This window comes from Passer domesticus, chromosome Z (genome assembly GCF_036417665.1).
Source record: "Passer domesticus isolate bPasDom1 chromosome Z, bPasDom1.hap1, whole genome shotgun sequence".
NCBI lineage: Eukaryota > Metazoa > Chordata > Aves > Passeriformes > Passeridae > Passer > Passer domesticus.
In genome coordinates, this window is record NC_087512.1 from 74688402 (window position 1) to 74711558 (window position 23157).

At 40.8% G+C, this 23157-nt stretch overlaps 1 protein-coding gene across 1 annotated transcript; it reads right to left on the minus strand.

Annotated features, from left to right (window-relative positions):
- Positions 1 to 16: 16 nt before the first annotated feature.
- Positions 17 to 22886, minus strand: RIGI (RNA sensor RIG-I). Its single transcript, XM_064403684.1, has 18 exons — positions 22617 to 22886; positions 22401 to 22532; positions 19825 to 20003; positions 19192 to 19342; positions 17299 to 17421; positions 16369 to 16482; positions 15324 to 15477; positions 14231 to 14489; positions 13362 to 13524; positions 12868 to 12969; positions 10683 to 10840; positions 9935 to 10070; positions 8916 to 9064; positions 7732 to 7822; positions 6891 to 7061; positions 5215 to 5366; positions 3241 to 3387; positions 17 to 1558 (listed from the first exon to the last, which is right to left on the minus strand). Exons 1-18 carry the CDS (start codon positions 22720 to 22722, stop codon positions 1262 to 1264), a joined length of 2784 nt encoding a protein of 927 aa, XP_064259754.1. The 5' UTR covers positions 22723 to 22886; the 3' UTR covers positions 17 to 1261.
- Between the last annotated feature and the right edge of the window lie 271 nt (positions 22887 to 23157).

Sequence of the window (23157 nt, forward strand, 5' to 3'; positions counted from 1 at the left end):
CACAAGCCTCACTGAGTATGATTTAGGCAGTTTAATTTTTGAACTCACAAATTTAGGTTCATTTTTTTTAACTCTTAAATTAGGTTTGGGGTGGGAGGGTTGTGTTTTGGTTTTGGGTTTTTTTTAATCAGTTCGAGTGTTTTGTAGCATAATTCTTGCACATACATACCTTACCACATTGCAAATACACAAAGTGAACTTAAAATACATTTGGTTTTGGTTCCAGAAATACTGAATACTAAGCTTCTTGAAAATGTGTGGAATCAGCAGGTGCTTTTAAGTGTTCAAGTACAGCATTTCATAACTCTGTAGGAATTTCTGGTTTTCCCAGAGAAATCTGGGATCTGGGTAAAGAGGACAGATTTGAACAAACTAATGCCTAGATTTTGTAAGAATGCTAGATCAGCTGTGACAGAAAGCTTACAGTATTTCCAGTGTCTTGAGAGATTTTAGATGACAATCCGTGAAACAGTGCATCCAGGTAAGTGCTAATCCCCATCAAAACTGAACCTCCTCCCATCACGCAGGGCACTTTGTCCCTATTAGGACATGTTCAGTTCAGCAGCACAGGAGGGTGCCCATTCTGCAACTTGAGCAACAGCAACTTGATCAAGGTGCAGTGATATAAAAAAGTGCTACCATTTTAATCACAAGGATGAATCCCCAAGAGGGCTCTGCCCTACTGCATTTCCTGCTGTTGCAGAAGCATTTCCTATTGAAGACAGATTTAAGAGATGTAGTATCTTCCTTACAGAAAAGTTACTGGACATTTTTCTTTCAGTTTTATATATCAACGTCTAGAACATTAAAAGTAATTTTTTTAAAAGTTTCAAAAGTAGCTAGATACTGCCTGAAGTGCTGGCAAGCCATGTTGTTTGCAAGGATGTGAAATCCAACAACACATTAGTAGTTACCAGAGAAGTTGCTGATTCACACCTTGATTCTTGAAAGTATAGCCTGTTACCTAAAGTTGGATGTTTAGTTAGTCATTCAACTTGATCTTACTTTTTTTCAGACCAGGTAACTCACAGCCATAATGATTTGTATCTAGACACCTAGGCACATATTTGTCCTAGTAAAACTTCTGTTGAAATATTTCATTATATAGCAAATACTGGTTTTAGTGGCTTTACCAGCCTTCTATCATCTAGCCAGATGCAGGTGAGTGGCCTAGCATAAAGAACAAAAGTTTTTATAGAAAATTGATCATTGATCATTGCTGCTACTGCCCTGGAACAATATATCCATTAAAATGTTGAGTTCAGCTGCATGTTTCTTCATCAAAATTCTTCAAAGACAAATTAATACTTTTCCATTTCGGAAAATCCATTTGCATCCCAGTTTCAACATCCTCTAGTACAAAGCTTCTGATTTTGATCACTGGTAGATTATCAAACATCTTGTACTTCACTATGATCCCCCAGTCATGCTGGCACTCAGTATTTCGGCAATGCATCTTGCTTTTTTTCTCAAAACCATCAAACTGAATCAATTTCTTGTGGGGCTTTGTTGTATAACGCTCCTTGAACGCATCACCTAAGACAGTGTGATGAGCCTCCTGAAACACATGGCAGAAACACTTAATATTAGAAACAACATTCCTCATTTTTCTCTTGTCATTCCCCTTCTCTTCTCAAATACATGTTCTCCCTGTTAAGGCACTTGCTGTCATCCAGGAGGCTCACCTTCCAGCCTCTTTGGCTCATTGCTCTTTTTTCCCCCCTGTTCATGGATACCAGGTACTAGAAGGACCCAGGCCTGGGCTTATCAAAACCAAAAAAATGTATATCCCCAGTCACCAACTTACACATATTTGAACTTAGTAAGCTTTTTAAAAATTGTGTTTGCAGTATTTGAGCCATGCCTGTGAAACTAAGAGAGTAATTCAGACAATGAATAAGTTTGGGAGACTTCTGTTTCCCATGAGGAGTCATGCAACTACTTTGAAATGGTAGAAAAAATAATCCTTAAAAGAAGGAGCTACAGTTATTGTTTATAACATATATAATAAAATGTTAAAGAAATTAACAGCCTTGTTTAAAAGCACATTTGCAATCTGAGCTTAAATCTCAAAATTATAGAGCCCCTGGAAATGCAGTTTGTAGGGAATTATTTAAAAAACTGAGGCGTTATTTGCAGAGTACTAAGCAAAACCACTTACCGAAGAGTGTTCTGAACTCTTGGCTCTATTTGTACAGGCATAGGTGATAAGCCAGGGGAACAAAATAGAGTAAAAGTCAAAGGTGCTTTAGATAGCCCTTGTTTTTGGTCAAAGAAATGTAACCAAGCGTTCACAAAGCTGAGCTATTCCCGACTCCTTGCAGAGCTCAGCTATAGTGAGCACCATCTACATTCCAAAAACAGCCGATAAAAACAAACAAAAATTTGGCAAGGGCCTGAAGGCAGACACAGTAATGCTCAGCTGTGGCCTGAGGCCCCTCATCACATTGCAACTGCACTTTTCAGAGCAGTACAAATAGAAGCAGCTTCAAAAGAACAAAAAAGCAGAACTATAAAGGTTCAAAGTGCTCAGAAAAGCCTCTCTTCCATGATCATCACTTTCCATGTGTAAAGAGTATTGCCTTCTTTTGTCTACAAATAAAATATTAATGTTCAGAAAGAGTACAATCATAATGTCCCTAGGATATACATAGAAGCAATGTGAACTACACCTACAGAATGAAAAACAAAATAATACTGAAGAACTGTAGGGCTCTTCTTGTGAAACCATGGTTTACCTTGCTTTTCAAAACTCAAACTGACCCATAAGACAAGGAGTTTGTAAGCCAATCCCAGTACTTTGTGTAGATAATTTTCAGTCAACAGAAATTATGGGAGAAATATCTCAACAGCAGATAGAATTCCATCTGATACTAATCAGGAAAGTAAATATCCAGCAGTAACTCTAGAAGGTTATGTATTTGAAGAGCAGGGGATTTTCAACAAAATTTGTCAGAAGGGCTTCAGGAAAACTGAATCGATTCCTACCATATCCCATATTTCCACTCCTTGGACAACGTCCTATCATATATAATATCATATATCATATTTCCCATATATCATATCATACTGCAGAAGTAGTCACAACTGTTCCTGTGGTTTACTGATTTACTCAGAATTTCTGTTCTCGTCCAGTTTGCACAAAATAGCCCACTTCCACACTGATAAACAATGCAGCTAGTTCAATAATGCTGACTTCCCTTGGTGGTCATGGATACAGATTCCTGTACAGAAACATACCTTTATAATTCTGATGTCATCTGTACTGCAGACATATGCTTTGCATTTTCCACACAAAAGTTTTTTCTTCCCTTCTACTATTTCATGTTTTGTTTCATTCTTCCTGGAATCTCGTAGCATCTTCTCCTTCATTTGCAGGCCACGTATCTGTAATAAATAAATAAAAATCAAGATCATTATGAAATGAAGTCTCAATGTCAGCCTAAACATGACTTTGAGCATGTAATATCTAGGAAACTATTACTTAAAGCACACAAAACAAAACACACTTTGTTCTGGCAACTCATACCAAGAAAAAATAGTACATTTGTCAATTTAGAATGCAGTGACTACGTGATGAACAGCATTTATGCTGTTTGTTCCTTCCTCCTCTCTAGCCCCCAAAAGCCCTTCTGGTCTTCAGGCTGGTATGTCAGTGTGAACCCTTAAGTCACATGAGACCTACACTATAATTAATGCTGCTGGTCTGGGAATCTCACAGTTTGGAAAGAAAGCTACAAAGACCACAGAAACTGCAGGCAGAGAAAGAAGCAACAAGGCACAGCCTGTAGTTGAGAACCAGACGCAGAAATGGAATCCTCCAAGAAGAAGTGGGAGCAACTGCACCAAGCCTTGGAGGTAGGAGAAGAAATGTCACAAAGACCAGGGGGCCTTTGGCAACCTTTGTTGCACAGCTCAGTCTCTAAAAGCTTGTCTGGAAACACAGGATGATCTGTGAGTCCAAGAGGGTATGGGATAACTGTACCCCAAGGGGGTATGGGATAACAAATCTTTTTTGTTAATAGTGCCTGCCACTGCCTTTTTCCAGGCTTCCCTGAGGCCTGGGGAACACCACTGATACCAGCCACTAGCTGTATTTAACTCTAGTCACTCCCACTCTCTGGGCCCAGCCATTTTTTTACACAGCAAAGAATGCACCCATCCAAGCCATTAACAGCCAGTCTCTCCAGGACAATGCTGTGGGAAATGATGTGAACTTCCTTACTGAAGTTCAGACAGACATCAAACACAGCCTTCCCCACATCCACTAAGCAGGTCACACTGTCCCAGAAGAAAATCAAGCTGCTCAAGCAGGACGTGCCTTTCATAAACCCGTTCCAGGTGGGCCTGATCCCTCATTGTCCTGTAATGATGGGGAATAGTACTCAAGGTGATCTGCTCTGTAATGCTCCCTGGCAGAGAGGTCAGGCTGATGGGGCTGTAGTTCCCTGGATCCTCCTGGTCCTTCTTGCCAATGTGTGGTCACACTGACCAACCTCCAGTCACCTGGGATTTCCCTGATTTTCCAGGACTGGAAAGTGCTGGGAAGTGGATTGATGAGCTCTTCTACTAGCTCTCTCACTACCTTTGGGTAGATCCCGTCTGCCTCCCTAAACATGTGTGTATCACAGTGGTGTAGCAAGTCACTAATCAGCTCCCTTTGGATTAAGGGGCCTTCATCCTGCTGCCTATCTCTGTCTTCCAGCTCAGGGGGCTGGATATCCTGAGAACAACCAGTCTCAGAGAGGCAAACAAGGCATCAAGTGCCTCAGTCTCTTCTCTTCATCTTTGTCACTACGTTTCTCCCCATATCCAATAAAGAATGGGGATTTCTCCTTAGCCCTTGGTGGCACTCCATATGAATATCCAGCTGGGCTTTGGCCCTCCTGATTTTCAGCTGCAAAACATCCCAGTATCATTGCACAAGATGGCCTCAAACTCTTACATCACCCATGAGTCCTTCTCTTTTCATAAACAACAGGTCATAAATTCTACCTCACACTCTTAAGTTTTTTGCAATTACTGTACAGTTGACATTCACAAAGTGGCAGTACACAGTATCCCTTCTCTGCTGACCTAGCCTTTGTCAGAAATCAAGTACAATGAACACTTCCCTCAGGTTATCACTTGGCCCTACATAGAGCCTTAGTAGGTGAAGGTTGATACAGATTATGCCATTAAAATTTGAGTATGAAAACTGCACAAATCACAAACCTTTCTTGCAAATGTTGTTTCATCCCAGTTCTGTAGCTTTTCAATAGCTGCATTCATCATTTCTTCCTTGTAAATGTTTAGTTTTTCATTCTCAACCACTTCTGTTTTGCTTGTCACAAGGATGCACTTGCTGTCTCTTGCCCTTCCACGACCTACATAGCAACACATTTATGCTCTTTAGTTACTCTTAACAACATGTGCAGAAGTGACAGGTCTGCCATAAGACTATTAAGGGCCTTCTGGATGGCTGCTTTTGTTTGCAAATTTCAGATTCAGACAATTCTGAAGAGCATTCTTCAATAACAAACCAGAACAAGATACCCCCTTCCAGGTACCCTCATGGATGTACCCTAGCCAGTACTTTATTGCCTGCTTCTGTGGCCTCCCTGCACTGAATTCAGGCATGCTTTGAAATACAGTTTTTGTGTAGCATTTGCTGTCTTCTTGTCATGTTAAAAAAAAAATAAAGTAAAGGAGAAAAGTTCCTCTCAGTCTTTCTTATTAGTTTTCAGCCCTGCTAATTGGTGTCTAAAAAAAAAGACCCAAAACCCCCATATATCACAAAAACCTAAGGAACTGGAAATATTGTGCTGACAAGAACACAGACAACAACAGCAAGCACCTTCTCTTCTACCTGACTATGCCTACTGTTTGCCTGTTTATTAAAGCTGTGACAAAGGCAAACCCAGAACCACAGGGATCTCATACCAGTTTAGCAGTATTTTGGTTATAAAAAAGTGTTCACACTTTCTTTTGAGCTTTTACTCCACAAAAATCATGATTCTATGTGGTTTGGAATTGACATAACCTCTCTTCTTTACATCTTTAATGGCTTTTTAATAATAAACACTATCTTTTCATCCATGAAAGTCAATTCTGGGCCAATTGTTTCATTACAAAACACAGATAAGAAGGTCACAGCACACAAACCCTGAAGTGTACAGAGTGAGTACAATGGAAATCACTTCACATTATGATATTAACTGCTTGGGAAATAGAAAAAAATATTGTAGAGGCACCCTTAAAAGAGTAGGCAGTTTTATGCCGTTTAGGAATGTGAAGCAGAAATCAGTATTTAGTGTGGCTCTTCATTCCCCTCTACTGGCCATACTGTAAAATCACCAAATTTAAGGCCAAAGTCACAACAGACTTCTCTGGACAAGCAGGGAAGACAGACACAGGGTGTCTTTCTTTTGGTCCTAAATATTAGAGATCTGCACAGGCAAAGACCTCATGTACCTGGGAGTAGCTGGGCTGGTAATAAACCACCAGGCTGGGGAAGGCCTTCAGAAGCCAAGGCAATACAAGAAATTCCATTGCAGCAGTCCTTTGTAAATTGTCACAGAATGATTTGTAATACTTCTGACAACAGTTCTTCTAGCCATACTTCTGCTTATATGTAATTGTCAGCTGGAGGTATCAGTCCTCAACAGCTCAATAACCTTGTGCAGCATGGCTAATTTGCCTGTTGTCAGTCAGAAAACATCAAGGACTTGGCTCTGTGAACAAATTTATCATGTCATATCATTCACCTGACTTTGCTCTTAAGGCACAGAGAAATAACAGCAAGGCATGCACATATTACTACAGTATTTCCAGTGTGCCATTTAGTAGCATTTCATGTCCATTTCTAGGCTAAAACAGGTTTCTACAGTAATAGCTCTGAAATTCCATACCTCTGACTTGGATCATTTTGGTGACATTACCGAAGTATTCATAGAGCACCACAAGGTTGCACTCACTAATATCAATGCCTTCGTCAGCAACAGAAGTAGCAATTAGCAGTCTGATGTCTTTGTCATTTCTGAATGCGTCCAGTACACCCTTCTGCATTGGCAGGGTCATACCTACAGTACCAAGAAACTGTGTCAGCAAAAATCACTGAAGAGCTCCTTGAGCAAGATACCCCCATTTGCTTTTACTGAAATGATTAGAAATTAGTACATTCTTTTGATCTGGAAAACTACTTCAAGTTTGATATGCAGCTGGGTGTATATTATACCCACTGACCAGGGATTCCTGTTGATGTGTCACAGGAATTATCAACCTGGGAAACACCATTTTAGACACAACACCCAGATCATCTTTATTGGAGACACACATGCAGCTTATTTCGTTAAAACCAACCTAACTCTGAACTTAAGCCATAGGTAATTAATTTCAGCTGTACCTTCCATTCTATCTTAAAATGTCTTTCTGCTATCAAACACAAAATAAGAGAGGGATCTATAAAAGTAACAGAGATAATATGATAATAAATCACAAGAAGCTATGACAGTGAACCAGCAGAATAATTCTGCAGAAAAGTATTGTTTAACCAAAGGTTCTGGACAGAAAATGCAAGCATCTCCTTAGGATCCATTCAAGGTCTTCCTGATATGGAAGAATGCAAGTGCAATCCTGCATGGCCTTCCTCTGTTTAAGGGCACAAAATTTGAGATGAACACAGGAAAAGCAGAACAACTTTAGCAGCGTAGCCACCACTGGTGTAGCATATCTTAGTGCAAATCTGCATACCTGTTTTCTGATCTCTTCTTCCCTTACCCATCAACACATCTGGCTTTATGTGGCTAAGAAGAGGGTTTCCTTCTATCCACTTCTTCAAAGCCTAGAAAGCAAATCAGGAAGTTAGATTCCCTGTGCAGATGAAATTATAGTTTGTGATAGGTAGCAGCTTAAAGGCTGGCTAGAGAGCAAGCAGCCTTTCTCTGCAAAAAAATTTTGCATTTTTCTCTTATAAACTAACAGGTTTGCCAGGAATGCTACACCTCTGACATCAGAGGAAGGTAGTTGATATTTACAAACTGGGCTTTGTAGTGACAGTAGCACATTCAAACTGCTCTTACAGAAGAACAAAATTCAGCCAAGCTACTGTAGGCTTTTAATTCTAAAATGGAAAGCTTCCAGCAGAGGCTTGGTGTTGTTAGTTTGGACTTTAGCCTGCTTTTAATTTTTTTCTGGTCTGCAATTCATCCAACATGTCTGAATGAAAAGGATAAAAAGGGGGGCTGGATCATTCAGCTGATAAATCTGTTTACAGTAGATAGAGCTGATATTTGCATTAAATGTTTTGTTCTACTTGTGCTAATGATTAGTAGCACATCAACGTCAAGCATGAACTTTTTCTGGGAGCAAGGTACTGTAAGAGAAAAAAAAACGTCATCCAGCCTAGATTCTTGATCATAGGCAAGTATGAAATAGACCAGTGATAACAATAGTCCAAAGAACAACTGCTGCACAAAGTTTTTCCTTTTTCTTGATCAAAAACAGGTGCTAGGTGACAGACTTTCTTTAGGTCTTGGGAACCCTTTCAGAAATGTATAAATATCTCCTGATGTGCAGTCAGTAATGGGGTAGAGCTGCTGATTCATAACACCACTACCTTAAAGCCAAAACCCTTAAACCACATCTTGTTGTAACTCACTTTAGGCTTAAAATCAAAATCTGATGGCTTAATGATCAACTACATCAGTAGTTGACAGGTATCATGAAGGACACCATAGCTGTACTGTAGTTTTCAGAAAAAGAAAAAATCCCTCACTCATCCTGCCTCAGGGCATCAAGGCTTAGGTAGACTCAGTAAAACAAATTAGAAGGATCAAATACATGCACATTTTTCTATTTCAGATCAAAATAGGAAGGGTAATATGATGACTCATTTTATTTTCCCATTTTAGGAGTTTTAAAAACAAATGTCATACAGCTACTAAGGCTCTTGTCTTGGCAAAGAGAATAGTGCGAGTCTGTGGGTTATAGTGGTATGCTTCGTCCAGGATGCAAGCAAGCTCTTCCAGCTTGGGATTCTCATTTGACTCATCTTTTGAAAGGGCAGTCAGCTCTAGTTCTTTCTCTGAAAGAAAAAAAGGTTTCTTGAAAAATTTCCTTTTTTAATTCAGAAAGCAGAATTCCCACACAAACCTACTTTCAAACAGCACACACATTCTCTTTAGCTTCTTTTTAAATTTTCTATTCTGTTCTTTCAGATGCAAGCAGGGAAATCTGTTGGTTAAATGCAACAAAATCCCCAGAAAAAACCAAATTATTAATATCTCACATTTTGTAGCAAACTCACATGAGAACTTCTGTGATATAATGGGTGTCAAAAGACAGCAACATAACAAACTCAGCTCTTGTGCTATTTCTTCCAAGAAAACAACTGAAACTCGAGGGAAGACAGACCAGTGATTTAAAATTGCAGTCAGCATTGCAACACACCAGACCACAGGCTGGAATATATCCCACTGCTAACTAAACCAGGTCAGAGAACAGTGATAACCTCTGACTTTCAACCAGAAAGGTACAAGGGCCACCTGCTTCTCCCCAGAAGACTGAGACTGGCCAGGAGGCTAAGCAGTGCCCTGAGCAGTGTATGTTGACTTATATCATGCTACCAGCACCCATGACTGTAGACCATCCCCCTACTTGTGGGGCACGGCCATAAGGGCACTGTTGTGCCTTATCTCCAAGACAGGCATGTAAGAACTTACTACAGCACCCAGCTACAGGTATTACTATTTTATCAACTTCTCCACTGGAAGCTTACAATCCCAGAAATTTAGTTCCCCCCACCTGCCCTAAAACTGCACTCGCACCCATGCAGTCACCAGATCTTCTGGAAAGTTTCTGAAAAAACAACTGCAGTAACTAAAGAAAACATCTGGACTATCCTACTATAAGCTATCGACTGTCCTGAAACTGTCACAGGTCCTGTGGGAAATACCTTGAAATTTCTCCGTCAGCTGCTTCTCTAACTCTGTATATGGTCCGTTTTTTACATTTGTGAAAAATTCATTTAGGTAGGCTAAAGCATCTTCAATGCGGGCATCTTCACTGATAATGAGAGCATCATTGAATTTCTGCTTGGAAAGAGATACAAGCATTTAGGCCTCATTTTCTACAGGGAGGGATGAACACAAATTTCATTTAGCTAGATTAAGTGCTGCAAACTTGTGGTGTTCTTCCATTTCCATGACAACACAAGCACTGCAAAGCCTCCTCTGCATTTATCTGTCCGCAGTGAGTATCACAGAGACAACTTTTACATGCTTTATGCTTTAACCTGTGTCAGCTTGCTGCAGCCTTCAACAGCCTCACTTAGTGGAGAGGCAAGTACAGATCTTTTCACTGTCATGACCAGTGACAGGACTTGTGGAAACGGCCTGAAGCTGAGTCAGGGGAGGCTTAGGTTGGATACCAGGATTTCTCCCAGAGAGTGGTTGGGCACTGGAACAGTCTCCCCAGGGAAGTAGTCACAACCCCAGCCTGACAGAGCTCAAGAAGTGCTTGGACAATGCTCCTGGGGTCATGGTGAGGATATCGTCTGCAGAGACAGGAGCTGGACTCAATGATCCTTGGGGGTCCCTTCCAACTCTGCATATATTCTACAATTCTAAATAGGACAATTCTAGGTGAACAGAAGGAACAGAATGACTCTACTCTGTAGGGAAGGAAAGAGGATACACACTTACACGCAAGTGTTCAGTACAAATGAAAAGGTCTCTACAAATACTGCTCTCCCTCTCCTTATCTTCCAGTTGCAATAGTCTGCATTTCTTCTGAGTGGAAACTATCCAATGTTCGTATCTCTGTGTTCCAAAGTAACTCTTGTTGATTTGGGAGATGGTATCTATTAAAGGATAGAAAAAAATTGTCCCTCTTGATTAACCAATAAAAAGCATTAGCTAGCATTTCCCACTAATATTGGCTCTAAAAAGCCTATTCAAAAGAACAGTTTTATGATACAATCACAGAACCACTGAGGCTGGAAGGCATCTGTGGAGATCTTTAGTTCAACCCTCTGCTCGAAGCAGATCACCTACAGCACGTCACTCAGTTCCAATGGGCTTTGATACTTCCAAGGACAGAGAGTCTACAACGTCTTTGGCCAACCTGTTCTAGTGTTTGACCACCTTACAGCAAAAAAGTTCTTCCTGTTGTTTAAGTATTTCTGTTGGTGCCCATTGTTTGTGCCCATTGCTGTTTGTGCCCCACCTATGGGAACCATCTGTGAAGAATCTGACTCGATCTTCTTCACTCCCTGTGTTTCAATGTATATCTAGATGTTAACCTAAAATTAACACAGTACAATTCAACTGAGGATCTGTGTACACACGCACATCTGCAGGGACTTAGTAATAAAATTAGAGCTCACCTATCCTGTAAGAAGCCTATGGTATTCAAAAAACTGCATGTACATTGCTCCTTGACCTACCAGCTATTCAACAGTTTATATTCATTCATGAAATAGCCCACAAGCACACTGTCCAAGAGGCTATCCTTGAGGCAGAACTAGGCAGTACCTCTTTGCTGCATACACACTCTGCCTGAGTGCTTCAGGGGCTCCAGTAACCACAGGGTCCACAGAAGGGAAGCCACTGCTATTCATGCAAGAGGAATTGTCATGCAAAATAAGCTTCAGAAGTGTTTGCTTAATGTAACATTTGTTTTGAAAATCTCTTTGTTCTTTGATCAGTCTTCTTGGGTTTTGGGTTGTTTTGCTGGGGTTTATTTTGGTTGTATGGGGGTTTTAATTCTCCCTGCTGCCCCAGAATATAGTTCGCTCTCAAATATCTGGGAAGTGGAGGGCAGGAGGTAAATCTAGAACTGAGATAAACAGGTTTAAAGCACTGCAGTCAGGGTGCAAAAACCAGCCTAAACACAGACAACGTCCTTTAATCCAGAGCTGGAGAGACCAGGGCTGATCCTGAGCATATCCATTCATGGGTCTCTACTCTGTACCCCCTTCTGCTCTCCATTTTTTTTATTAAGGCCACTTACTGGACAACACTTAGGAACTCTGCAAAAGCAGAAAATATCAATTTATTCTTGAAGGGTTATAGAATTAATCTCATAATCATGAGACCCATTTTCTTTTCACAATCATGCATCTCCTCTCTGCAAACCTTCCCACCAGAGTAGTTCCTGAAGCTGGAACCCTACTGACAATAGTTTCCTTTCTTGGACAGCCACATCCTCTTTCCAGTGACGTTTATGTTGCACAGATCCTACTCTGAAACATTACCTCAAAGGCTTTTAAAAGAAAAACAATTGAGACCTGGTAAAAAGTGGAAACAGTAGTAGCCGGAAGCATAAAGAGGACAGAATGTTGACCAGAAAAGGTGGCCAGGGCAACCCTAGAAATAACTCTGAGTGCAGCTTGGAGACCAGAGAAAACACAAGTGTCAGAGCAGCAAATGTGAAAATAAACTTCTGCTGTAGGGGAAAAATTGCAACATTCAGATGTGACATTTCTTGTTTTCCTAACAGAGACAGATTGGGTGTACAAGATTTGGAGAAATGCTTAAATAAGAACATACAGGTATCACTCATCAATGAAATCCAGCCCACTGCATTTTGAATGCAAGCCCTTTTGTTTCAGTTCTTTAAACTCAGAAGGATTTGACAGTGTCAAAACCTCTGTTTTCAGTTGCATGTGACAGACTGAAATTCAAGTAAAAATGTTTATGATTGTCAAACTAATCAGGTATAACAGGAAAATAGTTGATTCTCTTCTCTGTAATCTCTTATTTAGAAAATATTGGTTAAATGCAACTAAAAATGAAGGAGAAAGGAAGTGAAAAAATAGTGTCTGTTCTAGCAGCTGTAAGGATTCACACTGATTTAATCAAATACAGGCACATTACAGCACCTTACCCACTGAGTAAATCTTCCTCATCAACACCTCTGTCTCAGTCATCAGACGTGAGATAATGTCTGCAAAGTGATTCTGAGCTCGCATTTTAACCCATCTGATATCTAGAGAAGAGAAATATTAGTCAGTGTGCTAAGTAAAACATTTCCCTGGGAAGCACAGAACAAATTCTTGTCTAGATGATAGCTACACATGGTGCTCCATGCAATCACAATCAAGTTTACTGTTAATGAGCACTGCAGGTGCACAGAAATAAGCAGAACTGAATTAAAACTAGAGATGGCACATCAACAGCAAAGAGAAAATATGCCCAAGTGGGCACTGCCTTACTGCAGGACAAGAGATTGCAAGCCTAAACTTCTTTCAAGCTAGGAGGAAGCAAAGCTGCAGCTTAGTTTTAAGCATTCATCTTAATCTAAAAAAAAGGGGAATTTAGTAGCTGCCATAATCATGGTGCTTTGCAACTCACAGGAAAATAAAAAGAAAGTCTGCTTACGTGTTTCTGGCTTATTTCCAAACCTCTGCAGATCTTGTTTGTTCTCTCTGACAGTGGATATGGCCTGTATGTCAAGGTAGGAGCAGAGGGTACAGATATGCTCTACAGTTTCCTTAGTGCTCTTGGCATTGCCAACTCCAACAGAAGCAGTTAAACCTACAATCTAAGCACACACATGAATAGCAGTGGTTGCTCCTTTGTCACAAATAGAATAAAACCAGGAGACATTGTTACCAGTCACAAAATTGGCACCATATTCAAAAACATGGAAACAAAACAGGCAAGAGAAGTGTAAAAGAAGCAGGCACAAAAACTTAAGAACCAAATCCTGTATGTACTCATGCCTACTCCAAGGCACTCAAATTAGAGAATTTAAACTTAAAATAAACTATCCAGCCACTTAAATCCATAAGGAACTCTATCTGCCAGTACTTATCATACAGAGGAAGAGCAAACCGACTTCCAGACCCATCCTTTGATTCATTCAAAGATGTCTTCTCAGCTGGATGAAAACCTCATGCCAGCAGAGGCATGGCTCCATTTTATTGGGCAGAAAACAGCAACAGAGAGGTAACAAGATTATTAAATTACATGCTTTCTTCCCAGTTCAGCTCTTCCATTTGCTCTCAAGTACTCAAGCCTTTGTTGTGCTTGATCAGTCTTCCTTGGCAGCTGCAGGGAAGATGCAACATGAGGAAAAAGCCTGGAAGTGTTCAAAAATGAAAAAATGTTCCAGATGCTACCATTTCCATTTGCAGCTGTTGTTAAATGGGAGTTTGAACTGGATCAGCACAAAAGGCAAGACTTTGCTGACTGCATTGAAAAACATTTTCCTCTAATATTTCCGCCACTGATGGGCTGGGCCTTACCTGAGGCAGCTGGTTTGCAGAGGAGTCAAATTTTTCATCCAGGTATCTGGTCATCAACACATTGTAAGGATGGTTGCCTGTAGTGTTGTGGCACTCATCAAATATCATCAGAGTGAAGATGGAGAGGGAGCTAAGGATCCCTTTCTCCATGCTATTCACAAGAATCTGGGGCGTTAGCACAATGATGTCACTGTCCTGTATAACATTTTCTACAGAGATATTTGCAACTGTTTCACCACAAATTCCTTGAACAGAGTATCTGGAAAGAAGATACAAAAAACAGGGTAAGAAAAATGATATCTTGCAGGTCACGGAAAGCTAGAAAAATGGGCTTTTCAGCGAGCTTGAAAGGCAGTTACTAAGTTTCAAATGTCAAAGAGTTGGAGCTGGCAGTTTGACCACAGAAGCTGAGAACAAAAAAAAGAGATGAGGGTAAATAACTGGATATTCAACTATCATTAACAAAAATATATAATATTTGAGAAGTGATTAACTTGTACATTTAAGCTGCATTTGTCAGTTCACATGTAACATCCCTTTTTTGTACATGTCTGGCATCATGGGACTGTTTCTGCCTAGCAGCCTCCTTTTCCCATAGTTACAAGGATACATATATATGGATGTTGAGTTCCCTCACAATCCAAAGATATAGGCTGTTAATGCCCCTCCAAGCAATTCACAGTCCCATCTGAGAGGTGGACTATCATTATCTGACTAGAGGTTGAAAAAACAAAGAAGTTTGGGTCCTTCCATTTAGAAAAGAGAGACTCTGAGAATGGCAAGAGGAATCTCACTGCTACTGCCAGGAACTACCTCAGCTTTGGAAGCAGGTGTGAAAGGAGTCTCAAGAGAAAACACACCTCACTCTTTCAGTACAAAAATACTTTCACCATTTCCACAGACGTGCAACAACAAGTGCTTGAACTCTCCAGAACTAGATTTCAGACTCTCCAAACAAAGTCTGCCATGGCAAGATGGTACTGCCAAACACTCTTGTTCACCAGTAAACATATGACATCTAGCCCTAGCCATAGCTGACCTATAGGGCAGTTTACTTTCTGTGGAGGAAGCCACCAGGGAGAATGACACTTACCCACTTCTTTCAAAATGCTGCCTGAATACATTTTTCTGCTGCTCATACACTGGCACTTTGGTTGCAAGGAAGACAACTTTAGCCTTTCGTCCTGAGGGAACGTTTTGCAAATGATGTTCACAAATCAGAAGTGCCACAAAAGTTTTTCCAGATCCTTCAAACAAAAGAGATGAATGGTAAAGGACTAGTATGAAAAGGTGCATTTGTAATCAGCAGCTTGTCTCATCTGAATACCTTGTGACAAAGGGGAGCTGACAATAGGGTCGTTACTCTTCCAGACTTGAACACATTTGGAACAGGTTTGAACACAAGCATGTTGCTTACTCAGGTGGGGAATCATCCCTTTCTCTCTCACAGTCTCAGTCTGTAAAGGCCATTAAGCAGTCACATGGATTAAAATCCATTTACAGTTGTATTTGAATTCTTTGAAATCACTGAGTCTTTTTTTCACTCTTAGCATGTGCTCTCACATCAAATCAGACTATGTATAGTCACTAGGCCCTTTCAGCTTCCATCCTTCCCCATGCAACCTTGCTCCCCTCCCTCTCGTTTTCCTTTGGCCCTCAGGCTCGAGGTGGCACAGCTATTCTCTGTCCCTGCCTCTGTTATCCCACTTGCCTCCAGGGCTCAGGGGAAAATTAGGTTGCCTGGATGTTGTAGGCATTGCAGTAGAGAAGAGCCAGGAACCTCAAGCTCTCATCCTATTTTTCCTTCAACTTGCAAGAGAAATTTCTTAAATATCAGGATTAGTAACTGGCTTAAACTGAAAAATCCACTCTGGGGAGTGAGAAAGCAGAAGTCAGAACATGGAAATGAATGCTGAATGTGCTGAATACAAGCACTGGTGTGCCAACAGACACGTCTCTCCTGCCAGCCTCTGTGCTGCCCATGGTCATTAATTGCAGGATAGATCTGGATCTACTGCAAGAAAGAAAGCTTTGAAATAAATGGCTGAAGAAGTCAGATTCAACCTTTACCATTCCCTATCCTTCACAGCCATATGCACCATATGCAAGAGAATTTTTCTAGGTGCCTGTCTCCTTACCTGTAGGTGCACAAATCAATGTGTTTTTCCCATCAATAGCAGGCTGTGCAAGCTCAATCTGGTAGCTTCGAGCCTTCATTGGTGCATAAACAGATGAAGACTCACAGATGCTTTCTAGGATAAAACAATGTTTTTGTGAAGAGCATTGCAATAAAAATGCAAAAAATATGCTATGCCCCATATAGTTGCATGATAAAGGTAGAAGAGTCCTTGCAGTCCACACAGAACATTCCCTGACAGACAAGCTTTTTAATAGGACAGAGGCACCAAAGAAGAATTTTGTGTGAGTTTAATGGCACACTTTTGTTACCCCTCAACTGTGATTCATGAAATGAACTCATTTAAGGTCTTGGCTGACAACACTCACTTCAACCAGTCTTTTTTCAACTCAGAATGAAAACATAAAGAATTATTTTTTCCCCAAATACATGTACAGGATTTATTTTAGCCTTCTGTTCTACAGACTTTTGAAATTATTACTCTCTTAAACTGTGGTGTTGTCAGAGTGTTTGGACTTGTGGAAAAGGAACTAGAAATAACTGGTGGAGCAAAATTTGCCATGACAGTAACAGCACAGATCCTTTGCAGTCACATTCAGTTCTCTAAAGTGGTTAATATCAGGCCATGTGTGAATTAATTATATCAGAGAAGAGATGCATAAACAACAGGTGTTTGGGGACATTTTTTAACAATGTGCTAACAGAACAGCTTTTCACTAGATATGTGATAAATATGGGGCAAGCCCTAATATTTGCAATGCCCTGCATAAGATCCTTTAAACATTAAAACAGAAGGCAGCTAAATCAAGTCAGAGATTTGTACTAATCAAATACCTCAGTACCTTCCATTCTGGTACACTACATCTGCGTCCTTTGGGAATCAAGGAAATGGAAAATATCAACCACAAACTTCTAAGTTCTTAAGACTTACCTGAAACTGAAGAGAGACTTTTGCTCAGATTGTCACATTCTGCTTCCTCAGAAAATGTCATCACAGTTTCAAAGTAATTCTCAGAAGCATCTGTCATTTCACCATCAACATCTTTGCCATTATCTGTATAAAATGGGGGGGAAAAAAGCATGTTATTGATCCTTATGATTTTAAAATGTATTTGCTGTGACAACAAGGTGAAGGAGTTGGTTGCTGGAAGAAAAAGACTACATAAAATGATGCTGAACACAGGCTCCTTTTCAAGGAAGATCGACAGTACTGAGAATCTTGGGTTTAGAAGAACCATGTGCTCCATGCGTGTGTAACAGCTTCCAAAAAACAAAGGAGACAATAGATTGGGAGTAAAGTTTGTCCTCTGTGTTTAGTGACAAGAAATCACTATGTGACATGGACATTAACCACAAGCATGAAAAATTCTTAGGAATTCAAAGAAGCTCTGTAAATTCCTGATTCTGATCTCCCTTACTCCCCACCTTCTGAAAGGACATAGAAATTGTAAGAATTATTCTTTCTATTACACAAAGATCAAAAGAGAAATTGTCTTTGATGTTATAATTAATACTTTCTCAAAGAACCATGCCAGGGCCCTGCATGAAGAATCTCTTTGCAAACAGAACATATGATCACAAAACACTGCTTTTGGAGTGGGAGAAGGAGCACATCTGCACATCAATCCAGCTCCAGAAAGCACACAGTATCTGCAATTAATTTCTGGTAATAACTCTTCTTAACTGCCAGCAGCAAAATGTTTCCAATATGGACAATGTTTCTTCAGTAGTCTGACTTTGGCTTTGCTGAGTTGGATGTTAGAGGAAGCTGCCCCAAAAGACAGTGATAGCTTTAACTTTAAAAATATAATTGTCAACATATAATATGTATAGCCATCAGGTACACAAAAGAATATCTATATACATATAGGTATTACTCTTATGTATTATTTTACCTATATTTTAATAAATTTATTAATTAGGTATACAACTTTATGTACATATAGTAATTCATTCTCCAAATAAGAAATTATACCCTTTGATTGCAGTAATAAAAACATTTCAAAATAAGAGAAATATAATTGAAGAAGCCACTTAAATATAGTTTACCCCTGTTGCTAACTAAAAAACAATTCAAACAAGCACCTAGGGAGACAACAAATGTAGATATGAAGATATATAGTCCAGTTCATCTAAAATCACTTTTTTAGTAGCAAAATAATGTATTCTCTAAATTCTCCTCTGTTGCAGGTTGCTTGTATAAGTATTTTTGAAAGAGGGAAAGGTAAATTCAATGACAAAATTTGATAATGACAAAATAATTTCAATGACAAAAGCAAAATCTAAGAGAGATAATTTTGCACTTTTACAAAATATGAACATAACTTGGGAAGGGCTGCTTATCGATTTCTCATAGAAAAAGCTATGTGATCTGCTCTGGGGATCACAGAAATGTATCACTCTCTAGACTATCACATTACTAATCATATTTTAACAGAAAATATTGCATCTATCATAACTCAAGCAACCAAAAGATGGCAAAAGTTGAATTAAGAAGAGAAGAAAGAAGATAACTACTTGGCTATTTTTATGCTTTCAGAGCCTGTGCTGATTCTCTATAGCAAAAAAAAAAAGGTTCCATGCCTAACCATTTGGGAGGAAAAATAGTCAAAAACTAATTTCTGCCTGTTTGTACAACAGTATTTGTAATTCATTTTATACAGAAGACATTTAAAATAAAATTTAAAAGGTTTTTCCTTTTAGATCAAAAAGTAGTCTGATGGTATCCTTCTAAATAAGTCTGATTCTCCTGAAAAAGAAAAAAAAAATTACTGTCTGGTACAAAACCAGGAAAACAGCATTATAAAATCAATTCACATTTTACCTTCTCTTATATTCCACAGTTCACTTGCATTGTAATATCCTGCATTATCCAATGCCAGCTGAAGACTTTTGGGCCAGTTTTCCTTATCCGAGCGACAGAGGCATTCAATGAGTTTAGTTATCCCGGCCGCTTTGCTTCTGTACTCACTGATCTACACACACCACAAACAGAAACTGCTGTAGGTTCTGAGCAATCAAACCCCTGCTCTTTGCTTTGTTATGTTTGATGTTCAGTTGAAAACTGCACTTCCTTCTCAATGAATCAAAGCTTTACAACAAAATTCAGCCATTTACCCACTACAGCTTCAATTCTGCCAGTGAAGTTGAACACTAAACTTAGCTGGCCTATAACAATAGGTAGGCTGTTTGTTTGAATATTTGTAAATGGTGTGAAACATCACAGAGCTATTCTGTCAATTTCTGTCTGGCCAAGTCTCTCTAATAAACTCTATCTGCCATAAACCTCTGAGGCTTTCCATTTCAGAATAGGAAAAAGTTATAAAATTATGGCAGACCTGTGGCCAGCCATCCTCCTCACCCAGCCACCTGTCACACAGGCACTGACTCAACCCACAAGTGAGGAGCCAGCACTTCTCTGAAGCAAAACCAGGCAAATACCAGGATTTTACCATACCTGCAGGATCTCATCACACTCCCTCTCTATCAGGCATGTGTTTATGTATGGCATGATTGCTACAGGATCAATTTCTAACATTGTTGCTTCTATCCGCTTCAACAGCTGCCTGTGCAGCTCCAGTTTTTCCAGTTTGCTGAAGTCCCAGTTTTCAATTGCTTCTGCCAGTCCAGTGTAACCTTTCAGAAAAAAGAGACAAATCATTACTGTGAATTCAATCTCTAGCTAGAATAGGTAGGAAGAAGCTGAAAGAACATTTTCTCAGCCACAATGGAGATAATTAAAATTATTTTTTCCTGTAAATGATAAAAATCTAGGTGAGCCAGGTACAATTTTTATCTAATAAGTTGTGGGAACTCAGTACATCACTCCGGATGTCCAGAGCTACCGAGACAACCCTTGGGGGGCTCGGAGGCCCTGGAATGTTGCCAAAAGTACCTGGTGGCTTGACTTTGATCCTTTTAAAGAAATGACACCTGAAGGTGAGGAGATGAGAGAATTTCAGGGCTGAATGGTGAGGGGATGTTATTCACTTGTTAGAACTTAAGTTAGAATGCACTGTACAGGGGGGTTTTATGTATTGTACAGGGGGGTCTAGAATTCTGTGCATGGATCAGGAGTCCCAAGATGGAGGAATTTGGGCGTGCCCTGTCCTTCTTCTTTCTTCTCCTTGGCATCCATGTTCAGGATGATGTTGACATGTGTGGATTGGTTCATAGAAAGAGTACACTTGCCAACAAGGGCAGAAAGTATTGGGAAGTAAAGGTAAATATCTAATATGTAGTTTTCACTATAAAAGAGACAACCGCCTCGTGGGCGGGAGAGAGTGCCCTTGGCTGTCTTGCTGATCTGACCTCGGCTGGACAGACAGAAAATCTTTGTAGATAAAAAATAATAAACTCAACTGAAGACCTAAAAGCAAGAGTCCAGACTCCTTCTTCGAGAGCGCGGCCTGCCCAGAACCACTTTTTCCCGTGCTGGGGCAGAGACAAGTGACAGCCGACCCCAGCAATAAGTGACTATTTTTCTTTTTAGCACTTCTATGTCTAACATGAAAAACCTTATCCTAAAAGAGCAGAAGCAAAAAAGAGCCACACTATGTCACAGGTCATATCACCACATCACCAAGCAACTATATCCACTCCTCTCTTTCAATCATACAATACATGGAATTCTTGCATTCCATTATTTTCTTCCAGAGGATTCCCAGGGCAAAGGACACTACACAGAATCACAAGGAACTCTGGTAGTCTTTTATTTACCTGCATTTTATCTTTTACTCTTGTCCTTGGCTCCACCCTCCTTCAAAAATCCCTAGTGTACTGGATTCAAGCCAGTCCCTGACTGAAAGCAGTACAGACACCTGAAATCTAGACAGTCACCAAACAGCTGAAAATACTGTCCTGAACTGTCCTTCACCTCTAGCAAGGGAGGCACATAAGGACCTGTGTGACTTGCTGTGTAGGCTTCTGAAGTGGAAAAATGTACATCAGGGTCCCAGAGGAACTTGTGGGCAAATAAAAGGAATTTGCCTAACTTCTTATTTTCTTTAAGAAGAGCAGAAGAGTGCTGTGGGTACTTACCACCATAATGTCTTTAGTCTAACTATTACTTATCCCTGCATCTGCCAAAAAGAAGGGTAATCCTAAATTCCAGTCTCCGGTCCAATTAACAACTACTTGGGATAGCACTTTGAATCAGAGTGCTAACTGTCTTAATTTTTTTGTTGAATATACATCAAACTGAACACTACTAGCAGGTTCAAAGTGGATAGCTCTGCAATTCAGAAATCAGGATTGTCACAGGCTGATAAAAGGACCTAGTACTTGCTTTAAGGGATGAGTGGGCTACATCCAAATGATAAGAAACTTTGCAATATTTGTTCACTGAAATAATTATTCATAATTAATGGTGAGAAAATGAAAACAAAAGAAGTTTATGGAATGAAATTATGGGGTTCAGCATATCTAATAATTCACCAACAAGTATCTATGAAACAATATACATGTATAGAGGAAAGCTGGCAGACGCTGCTTATTTTTTACCTTCACAATCTCTTCTGTTCCATTTCATAATGGAAATTGGATTAGGAACTTACATGTCAAGCAGTTATAGCTACTGTGGAACAATCATCCTTATAAACTACTAATGGTTGTTTACTTCTTGAAAGAAAAGACTTTCAATGACATTGAGTAATTTTTTAAAAATTTCTTAAAGTCGCTTAAGACCTTGTCGTTGAGTGAAGTTACCACACACTACCAGTCAATCCGCAAGCGCCTTCTAGAACACATTTGCTTTTCTGCTTCAGAGGATTTAGCCTCCTTTCATTGTATTCGGTAGGAACAATGGCTGTCTTGTTTATTCTCTAAAGGCTCCGAGACAGGCAAGTCTCCTGCCAAAGAGGCTTTCTCCATCCTCAGAATTGTTCCCGATGCTTCACTTCCCAACGGGCCTGTTTCCAGACTCTGCCAGCTGGCCTTTTCCTACAGCACCTGACCTGGTCTGGCCGAGCCCCGGGCTCTGCCCCGCTGGGCTGAAGGCGGGCTCGGGGACCGAAGGCGCCCGGGGGCACCCACCTGCTGCAACCAGCGCATCCAGGAAGCCGCGGAGCCAGCCCTCCGCCTCCAGCAGCAGCACGGCGTCCAGGAACAGCGCGGCGGCCGCCGTGACGCCCTTCTCCTCCTCCTTTCGGACTCGCTCCTTCACCTCTAGCGAGAAGCCAGCACAGGCAGTGAGGGGCAGGGCAGGGCAGGGCAGGGCAGGGGCGGGGGGCAGCGTGTGCCGGCTCTCACCGTCGGACAGCCACTCCGTCATGTTGCTGAGGATGTACACGGGGTTCAGGATCCTCTCGATGTAGCGCCGGTAGCACCGCAGGTTTCCCTTCTCCTCCGCCGTCATGGCGGTCCCGATCCCGCTGCCGATCCCGATCCCGGTGCCGGTGCCGATCCCGGTGCCGATGCCGGTGCGGCGGCCCCGGCTGCGTGCGCGGAGCTCGCCCCAGCCGCAGTACGGAGAGAGCTGCAGGGAGCGAGGGGGAGGCGCCCCAAGCAGGGAGCGACTGGAAAAAGAAACTACAGCGCAGCCCAAGAATGGAAAGCGAAAGCGGTCTGGAGCGGGAGTGCTGCGTCAGTCTTGAGCAAAAGAGAAAGGGGACTGCCGCCCCCAGCCCAGCCAAGGATGCACACGGTTGGAAAGGCTGTAAGCAGCCCGCGTTGCGGCTGACTGGGTGAGAAAAAGCAGAGCGAAAAACAGGAGCGTGACAAACGCCAATCACTTGCTTTTAAAAATTTAAGAGTTTAATAATAATAAAAGGGTTATAAAAATAGCAGTATA